This window comes from Podarcis pityusensis (genome assembly GCF_964106645.2).
Source record: "Podarcis pityusensis genome assembly, chromosome: 2".
In the NCBI taxonomy this organism is placed as follows: domain Eukaryota; kingdom Metazoa; phylum Chordata; class Lepidosauria; order Squamata; family Lacertidae; genus Podarcis; species Podarcis pityusensis.
Genome location: NC_138029.1, coordinates 122,525,806 through 122,535,890, shown reverse-complemented (window position 1 = coordinate 122,535,890; position 10,085 = coordinate 122,525,806). Strand labels below are relative to the sequence as shown.

Here is a 10,085-nt window from a genome sequence, read left to right as displayed (position 1 = left end):
TTAAATGCTGACTGTGGATTGCACTGTTGGCATTACAGGAAACTTTTACACATACATAGATTGAAAGGCCCATCAGTGAGTTTTAACAATCATGTTTTTCCCCCCAGTGGTTCAAAGAGCAATAGAACCTCAACAGCTGAAAACCTCATTTGCAAGCAATGAGAGTCACTTCAGAAGGTTCCACATCTTCAAGAATCTGCCCCAAACCCCATTAACACCTGCAGTAAAACACACCGTTCTTGAATGTATAATGGATCGTTACATGCTGGACCCCATAGATAACACTGATGTTAATAGCCCTCCTTAGCCCAACTATGTATGATTGAAATTCTTCCAGGGAAGGAGCAATCTTCAAAGTCTATAACAGATTTCTCTGTCCTGACTCTTCCAACATTCAGCTTCATTGGAAGCCAAATTGAATTGAATTTCTAGTTGGCTGCTAGTATATTACTAAGCTAAAGCCAGATATTACTGCTACTGTCTAAATCCAATGGACCAGTCAGCTGGTTGGGCTGTCTCATAAATCCGAACTTCTATTAGCTCCTGTGAGTATCTCATGGCTTATCTCAGTGTTAGAGACCTCCACTGGAGGCCAATGAATCTGTAGTTCTGAGGCAGTGTGGTGTAGTGATCAGGGAGTTGGACAGGAGCCTAGGACACAAGGGTTTAAATTCCCGTCTAAAGTCCAAATGTCTAGTACTATTACTGGGAGGGAGGAAAACTTTTCCTATCCATATTATCCACACCATGCAGGACTTTATACACCTCTATCATGTCCTGTCTTGCTGGTCTTGGTCCATCATAGCTATTCTATAGTTCCCTGGACTTGAGAGTCACATCTTTGAGTTCTCACAAACACGTTTTGCTTTGGCTATTCTATGGTTTCTTTCTTTCTTTCTTTTAAATAATTTTTATTAGATTTTCCACTTAAATCATATTCACATTTTTAAAAATACTTCTATAACTTAATATATTACTCTGTAAGAGCATCAACATCCTTCCCTCCCTCTTTCTGACTTCCACATATCTTTCCATATTTTTCACATTTCTATAATCACTTATTTACCCTTTGTCAAATTATAATATTTCACCTTCTTGTCGGTAAACCTGTTCCTTATATTTACATTACAAAACATTTCAATTCAGGCCTACAAACGTTTTCAAATGTTTACAATTTTCTTTCATATAAAATACATATTTGTTCCAGTCCTTTTGAAACAGTGCGTCACACTGATTTCGGATCTTCCCCGTCAACTTGGCCATCTCTACATACTCCACCATCTTGACCTGCCAGTCTTCCAGTGTTGGGAGTTCCTGCTGCTTCCGTTTCTGAGCCAGAAGTGTTCTTGCAGCCGTTGTGGCATACATAAACACGTTTACCTCTCTTTTATGTATTTCTTAACCAATTAAACCTAATAAAAATGCCTCTGTTTTTTTATTGAACTTATATTTCAAAACCTTTTTTAACTCATTATATATTATATCCCAGAAGGCTTTCACTTTGGAGCAAGTCCACCACATATGGAGGAAATTTTTCCCCTTACACTTCCAACAATTTTTGTCTTGATTAATACAGATTTTAGCAAGTTTGGCAGGTGTGATATACCATCGGTACATCATCTTAAATACATTTTCTTTGAGTGACACACATGCGATAAATTTGATTTAGTCCACAGTTTTCCCCACCTTTCAAAATCAATAGTGTGCCCCAGATCCTGGACCCAACTAATCATAACACTAGCTATTCTATAGTTTCTTGGACTTTACTGAAGTTAATGTTTCCTCAAGTTGAGCAGGGCCCAGATTGAGAGTCCCATCTTTGAGTTCTCACAAACATGTTTTGCTCTGGCTCTGCAGCTGCCCATTGAGTCACACAGCGATTCCAGGGAGTTGCAGAGGAGGTGGACCTTCTTAACCTTATAATTATCAAAATCATGGTGATTTGTTTATCTAGATCAGGGATTTCCCCAACGATGGCCTTGGAGTCCACAAATAACAAAACATCAGAATCACAGGCAGCATCAGATAACTGATTGTCACAAGCCTGAAAGAAGAACTGGGTCATAAATATCAGAAGCCTCTTGTTTCTATGGGAGGTTTCCTTTTTCTACCTTTGCTTCTGAAGCTACTGTAGGAGTTCAGCTGTCACATGAGTGTATGACTCTTGCAGGCATAGCCAGGATGATATTTCTGCTGCTGCTGCTGTTTGTGCTGCTAATGCCCCATGGAGCCTGTGGGATGCTGAAAGCAAAATGCCCATTGAACCTAAATGAGGAAAGTGATCCGTTGAATTATTACAGGCCAGGAGACCACCTCATTAGTCAGGTCATATTTCCAAGAGCTTTTATAACTTACCCAATCAACTTTTCACGGCATCCCAAAAACACTGTTATGACGTAAGTGACTTTATGTTACCCAGTCTGCATTCACATTTCTTGCTGTTTTCCAGAGACAGCATCTAGTTTCTGGCCATGCCCCTTGGTATCCTGCAAACAAAGAGGTTGTTTCTGAACCCTTTCCCTATTTTGGGCTTCAGTTTTATTAATGCAGCTAAAGCATAGTTGATCATCTCATGTCTCATGAGAAAGGATGTTTCTTTCTAGTCAAGTGTTAACAGCTTTGACGGCTTCCCTTATTCCTTTATTCCCAACTGTCTAAATTAAATGTCCCTGGTGGTGTTGGGGGTATTTGGATTACAACATATCTTAAATAAGTTCTAAATCCACTGTGCAATCTTACATTTGCGGATCAAAGAATGTGTAAAAATTGGAATATAAGGATGCCACCACCTTCCCTTCAAACTCACTGGAATGTTCAAATCAATATAGGAACCTTACTAGGTAATTCCACCACCCTAAGAAGTTAAGGTGAGTAACCCAAGATAGGGCATTTCTCTCTTTCATATCTTCTCATCTTGTAAATAGTACTTGCCAACTTAAGGAAATCTAAATGAGCATTTCAATCTAATTCACCCCAGCTCAAGCTCTCCTAAATGCTACTCCTTTCTTTGTTGTTGGAACTGGGCAAGATTCTGCTCCTTCCTAGCTGCAGATTTTCCTGTTAGATATAACTTGTATAGAGCAAGCAGTTGTTTTCATTTAATGGAGAATGGAAGGCTAAAACCATTTTTCGTGTATTCATTTATTTGCAGTTTTTCAGCAAAGGACACCTCAGCAGTCCTCTCCATCTTGTTTGCAACCCAGGAGATCACCCGGCATCTTAAGCATTTAGCCAATGTCACCCTGGGCTATAGCATCTATGAGGCCGCTTTTGATGTCAGGACAACTGCTGATGCCATGCTAGACAGTATTCCAAACTACAGCTGTGGAAGAAAGAATAACGTGTTGGCTGTTTTTGAAGCAACTTTTTCTGAAATCTTCCACCAAATTTCAAGCATGTTGGGCATCTACAAAATGCCCCAGGTAGGAATTAGAAGGGAAGAGATCAATTGTGTTTAATTCCTCTCTGCTGTCTCTCCAGCAGTTTTGAGGAACCCCTTCATGCCCCCAGAAGTTTCTAAACTGCAAAGCCAACCATCTGGCCATTAGTTTCCAGGGAACACAAAAGAGTAGCACCCAAAAAGGGAGACCAAAGGGGGGAAATCACATTGCAAGAAAGTGGAAAGCGAGTTAGAAAACCCTCAGCCACTTCCTATCTCCCTCCCCGGTTTGTCAATAGGAAGATGTGGTTGAAAGTAGCCCCTGGCTCCTAATGAGTTTCTTGTTTCTCAGATGTCTGACAGCTAAATGAACAGAGAAGTTTAAGTACTTGCACTCCTCCAAACTGTGCAGCTGCTTAGCTTCTGCCACTCATTCTGTGTAGTGCCCCATTGTGACTCTAGGAAGAGGTTGGGGTGCCATGACCCCATAAGGCCCAGATGCCCTGCTCTGCCCCACTGTCCATTGGAGCCACTTCCTTCTCTGTAAACTCCAGGTCCTCTTCTGAACATGATTACTCCATCAAAGGCATGGCATACATGCAGAAGCATCTGGTTAGCTACTGTGAGTAGATGGCCCTTTGGCCTGATCATGCAATGAGGCCTTTCTTGTGTATTCCTGAAAAAATGACACCACTCCTTTTCTTACTAGATCAGTTATGGCTCGGCTGCTCATGATCTGAATGACAAAACCCAGTTCCCTTTTATCTACTGGATGGTCCCCAAAGAAGAAACCCAGCACATGGGGATTGTCAAGTTGTTGCTACATTTCGGGTGGACGTGGATCGGTCTCTTTGTTCCAGACAATGACAATGGAGAAAGGTTCCTGAGTGTCTTCACCCTTCTGCTGATCCGCAGTGGGATTTGTGTTGCTTTCTTGGAAAAATTTCATATTTCGACCCTGGGACAAATGTCATCCTTACATTGTAAACCATCTGATTTGGGACAAGTCAAGGTGTTTGTTTATTATGGGGACTCTGAGCACAGAATTTATCCAATCGTGATTTTACAAAGACTTCATGAAGTGAGGAAATCTCAGGGGATACTCTGGATCACAACAGATCTTCTGGACATTGATGAGATGTTGTTTGGTGGCACAGATTACTTCCAGCCTGCCCAAGGTTCTTTGTCCTTTGTAATGAATACCAAAAAATGGACAGAGCAGGGCTACTATACTCGACTTTCAGATGCAACTGCATCTGTATTTTCACAGTTTTGGAAGAAAGCATTCCATTGTTCATGTTCAAACAAAGTACTGTCCGTGGAGGGTTGGACAAGATGCACAGAAAAGGAACCACTGGAAACTTTGTCCCAGGAGGAGATGGGGGCAATCTGGTCTCAAGACCGCTACAGAACTTACTATGGCGTCCAGTTTGTGGCCCAAGCCTTGAATGTCGCATATTCATCCAGATCCAAATGGAGGTTAATGGCGAGTGGAGGAAACAGATTGGAACTTCAAAGGTTGCAGCCATGGCAGGTCTGTCCTCTCTGCTTTTTTGCAAATACCCTCTGGAATGCGTTTCAGATTGTATATTCTTTGTAGTTTACCTCATTGTTATTGTTAAATATGTTTCGGTTTCCTACGCCTTATCTTTAGTAGGACATGTTAATAAGTTTTTCTTTTTAATTGTCCATCTATTTTTGTGGTTCTAATATACTTTGAAATAGATAATTTTTTAAAAATTGATAATTTGGGAAAGTTAGGGGGAAATCTTTCAAAGCACAAAATAAGCTATGAAAAATTGTTAAGCTTAATTAATTAATTACTATATTTAGTTCATAACATTTATATATTGCTTGACTCTTGAAGAAACCCTCAAAGCACTTTACAAAAACGTTAAAATAAAATAAAAATCACTAAAGAAAAGCCTTATTTAAAACACAGAATGTTGAAAACACAATAGGATCGGTTAAAGCCAGTTAAAAGGCTTGTTGCCAAATGCTTGCTAGGATGTGTCCTCTATTTGTGTTTATTTGAGTCATATTTCCTGTGAATTTATAACCTGATAAAGGACCAGTCGTAATGACCAAAAGGTTGTTATCTTTAGCTGACACGAGGCCTCAATGTCCTTGATTTAGGACCATTCTCTCAAAACTGGAAAGATGTCTGGAACCTTACTCAATTATCCAAGAAAAACAAGACTATGCCCCACAAAATATCCAACGTCATTGGATATAAGCTTTGCTCAATCATATACCCAGAAATATCCTGCAGTTATTTTGTTTAAACATAATTTACTCCATAATCTCTTATGGAGTTTGCACACAAGCCTGCTGTTTTCTCACACAATCCAGATATCATGTTTTCTAAATGCTGGTGTTTTCTCTGCCAATCTAGCTTCATACTTTCTTGAAAGAAATTTGGATTTCGAATTCATCCATAGGAGGGATGTATTCTGATCAGAATGGGGAGCTGACTGCCAACTTTGATATCGTGAACTGGGTCGTATTTCCCAATAGATCTCACAGCAGAAAGAAAGTTGGGAGCATCGAGGGACAGGCATCCTCCAGCATAAAATTCTCCATTACACCGGAAGGCATTGTGTGGCCTGGGAACTTCAGCAAGGTCATTGCATTCATTCATTTATCTGTTTACTTGTTGCACTTATATCCCACCTTTTCTGTATGGAGCTTCATGGCTACCTGGGAATTTGAACCTTAGTCTCCTGGGTTCTCTCCCAACTCTCTGACCACTATGGCACAACTGGCTCTGGTTCCCTTGCTGTGACATCTGTTAAGTTCTGATAATATGCTGATAGGGGCCATTTTCAGTTTAACCCTAAGTGGGCGTTGTGCAGAGTGAGACCCACTCCTGGTTGTGTACACAGCTGCTGTTTTCCCTCTCTGTTTTTCCCTTTCTGTTTTGCATAGCAAATCAGATGGAGTAGGGCAAAGAGTGGAGAGGCTGCTCTTACACTTGCATTTTCATCTATCCCTCTGAGTGGATGAACAAGGACATCAATGGGCCAAAATTGGCAGTGTGGCCCTAGCTGCCATGTGGGCTTTATCAGCTGCCCAATAATGGTGACTGCTTATAAAAGCACAACAATACGCACCATAGTGTATGGCTGCCATTCCTCCGGGTTGTCTTGGACACATCTGGGAATTGGCTGCCGAAATGGCACCCAGACACCTTTTTGCTGAAACAGCAACATGTCCTGGAAAACCCAAACGTATGGCAAGCAGAGTGATTTTTTAAAAAATGATTGAAAATTCAAAGAAAAGCCCAAAACATTTACAAAGGGGGAAAATAAAGCTCAACAACTTTGTCCAGAATATGGCAACCTTTTCCCAGTGACAAAAAAGAACAATAAATCTCAAATGCAGTTTAAAAGGCCATAGTTTGTTTAATCCTTTGTGTTCAACAACATTTGCGTTCAACAATTAAAAATGAAACTTTATCTCAGAATGAAAATGATCTCCACAGTTCTACCAAATTTGGAAGAGTCTCACTCCCATTTTAAAGCTTTCTAACCTGGTCTCAGTATTCTAAAAATGATATTTATTTGAGCATTTTTTTCAGTCAGGGCCTTCAGATGATGTCTGTAATTTATGCTGATATCCTTGGGTGCTCTTTCTCCTTCTTTTTAGGTCGTGCCTCGTTCAAGATGCACCGAAAGCTGTCGCCCTGGATACGCCAGAGTAGCTAAAGAAGGAGAGCCCATTTGCTGCTATGATTGTGCTCCTTGTGCGGAAGGGACAATCTCCGTTCAGGAAGGTGGGTGACTCCAGAAGAAAGGGAGAGGCAAGATTTCAGGGGGTTCCAGGGATCACCCAGGATTCGTGCTCTTTTGGAAAATTGAAGACTCAGGGGAGACTGCTGTAGCTTTAAGAAATATGATTTATTTGCATATTTACACCTTCAGTCTGCATGGAAGAAGTCCAGATCTTAGCACATGATCAAGGGGGACTTGTTTACCATAGCAGCTTCCAGGTGGAAAAGTCAAAATTGGAGACAGAACTGTTGGATCCTAAAACAAAGATACTGTCTAGAATGTATAACTTGCTGTTGAAATGGAATTCTCATGAGGAAACAGCAAAACCGGCTATGAACAAATGGGCACAAGACCTTGGATATAACATTATGCCAGCTGACTGGGAACAGTTATGTACCACAGGTATGAAATTTACGGCATGTAATGCCCTAAGAGAGAATATTATGAAAATGATGTACAGGTGGTACATGACACCAGTCAAGCTTGCAAAAATTTATCATTTCCCCGATAATAAATGTTGGAAATGCAAAGAGACTGAAGGTACATTCTTTCACCTTCAGTGGACATGCCCAAGGATTAAGGCTTTCTGGGAGACGATATATAATGAAATGAAAAGGGTATTTAAATATACCTTCCTGAAGAAACCAGAGGCCTTTCTCCTGGGCTTAGTCGGCCAATTGGTGCCAAAGAAGGATAGAACCTTTTTTATGTATGCAACAACAGCAGCAAGAATACTCATCGCAAAGTATTGGAAGACACAAGATCTACCCACCCTGGAAGAGTGGCAGATGAAGGTGATGGACTACATGGAACTGGCGGAAATGACTGGCAGAATCCGAGACCAGGGAAAAGAGTCGGTGGAAGAAGATTGGAAGTAATTTAAAGACTACTTATAGAAATATTGTAAAATTAATGAATGTTAAAATGATGTTGAATTGAACCTAAATGGTATTTGGTAACAAAAGCATTATGAATAGGTTTAAGTGATCTGTTAAAGAAGAAAATATGAAAAATAGATAATGTTGCAATATGAGGTTAAGATAAGTGAAAAAAGGGAATAATTTGTTGAATAGAATTCTGGATTGGGAATACAAAAGAGGGAGGTGTGAGGAAGTCCAAGAAACATGTGAATGGAATTAAGTTATGGAACGTATGATGTTTTCTTTTCTTTTCTTTTTTTCCTCTCTCTTTGTTTTTTTGCTTTATGCTGTTTATTCTCTGTCTCTATGTTATTCTGTTTATCTTATGTAAAACTTTAATAAATATATATTTAAACAAAATGGGCACCTCCTGGTTCTCTACCTTTTTCTTCCCAGCACACCTTGCTAAAGACTGTATTTTCCTGACACCTCAAACGCACACTCCATCACCATGGCAACCTCTGTCAGAAAACAGACAGGTATGGATGTAAGAATTTTGTTAGTAATTCTGAAGTCCTTCTTCTTCTCTTCAGATGCAAAGCATTGCACCAGATGCCCAGAAGATCAGCATGCAAATCAAGCCCGAAACAAATGTGTCCCCAAGACTATAACATTTCTCACTTATGAAGAACCCTTGGGGATCCTCCTGGTGTCCTTTGCCCTCTTCTTGTCCTTGACCACTGGCATTGTGAAAGGAATCTTCGTTAAATACAAGGAAACTCCCATAGTCAAAGCTAACAATCGGGACTTATCCTATATCCTCCTCAGCTCCCTCCTGCTTTCCTTTTTGTCCTCCTTCCTCTTCATCGGCCGGCCAAGAAGAGCAACCTGTCTTCTCCGACAAACAGCCTTCAGCATCATCTTCTCAGTTGCTGTCTCTTCTGTTTTGGCAAAAACCATCACTGTGGTGCTGGCCTTCCTGGCCACAAAGCCAGGGAACAAGGTGAGGAGATGGCTGGGGAAGAGTCTGGCCAACTCCATTGTCCTTTCCTGTTCCAGTATGCAGGTTGTCATCTGCACCATCTGGCTGGGAGTCTCCCCACCCTTCCCAGACTCCGACATGCACTCCCAAGCTAGAGAGATCATCCTTCTATGCAATGAGGGATCTGTTGCCATGTTCTACACTGTCCTTGGCTACATGGGCTTCCTGGCTGCCATCTGCTTCACGGTGGCTTTCCTAGCCAGGAAGCTTCCCGGGTCCTTCAATGAAGCCAAGCTGATCACCTTCAGCATGCTGGTCTTCTGCAGTGTTTGGGTGTCCTTTGTGCCCACCTACCTGAGCACCAAAGGGAAGTTCATGGTTGCTGTGCAGGTCTTCTCTATGTTGGCCTCCAGTGCTGGGCTTCTGGGCTGCATCTTCCTTCCCAAGTGCTACATTATCATCCTCAGGCCTGATCTGAACACAAAGGCACATCTAACTACAAAATGTGAAGATGGTAATTTCTAATTCTTAGCTTCTTTGAAGATTATTGGCTTCCCATAAAATACAATGTTGTTAACGTGGACCAAACACTGCTGTCAGGATGCTGTTAATTTACAGCTGGTTGCCCAGGAAAGTATAGAGACTTTGGTCATCTTGGTCTTCCTTTAACACCACAGCACCAACCGCTCTGTCAAAGGCCATTATTTGACCAACACCCTGTGGGGGTCTGCATGAGCTGGGTACACCTCTGAGGAGAACAAGGTTTTGAGATGCTCAAATGCCTGTTGTGCCTCAGCTGTCAACTGGAATGGCTTCTTGCCCTACAAGCAATCCGTGAGGGGTGTAGTGAATCTCGAATAGGCTGACATGAACTTGCGGTAATATTTGGCCAATGCTACAAACCTCTGCAGGTCTTTCTTTGTCTTGGGCTCCTGCCGCGAAACTACGCTCCGCACCTTAGCTGGATCCATATGCACCCCCTCACGTGTGAAGTGGTACCCCAGGAAATCTTTGCGAATTCTCATTTTTGTTGATTTATTGTGCTGGTTAATTGTTCTATGTGTGATCTTAACAATAAATTTTGTTGTAAA

General features: G+C 41.3%; 1 protein-coding gene across 1 annotated transcript in view; it reads left to right on the top strand.

Annotated features, from left to right (window-relative positions):
* LOC308465375 (vomeronasal type-2 receptor 26-like) overlaps nucleotides 1-9,519 on the top strand; it is a gene marked incomplete at both ends in the record, with an annotated part of 28,746 nt that extends 19,227 nt beyond the window's left edge. Inside the window, 2 exons of the mRNA XM_080985294.1 lie at nucleotides 7,028-7,154; nucleotides 8,606-9,519. Coding sequence (XP_080841420.1) covers nucleotides 7,028-7,154; nucleotides 8,606-9,519 — 1,041 coding nt within the window. The remainder of the gene's footprint in view (nucleotides 1-7,027; nucleotides 7,155-8,605) is intronic.
* Between the last annotated feature and the right edge of the window lie 566 nt (nucleotides 9,520-10,085).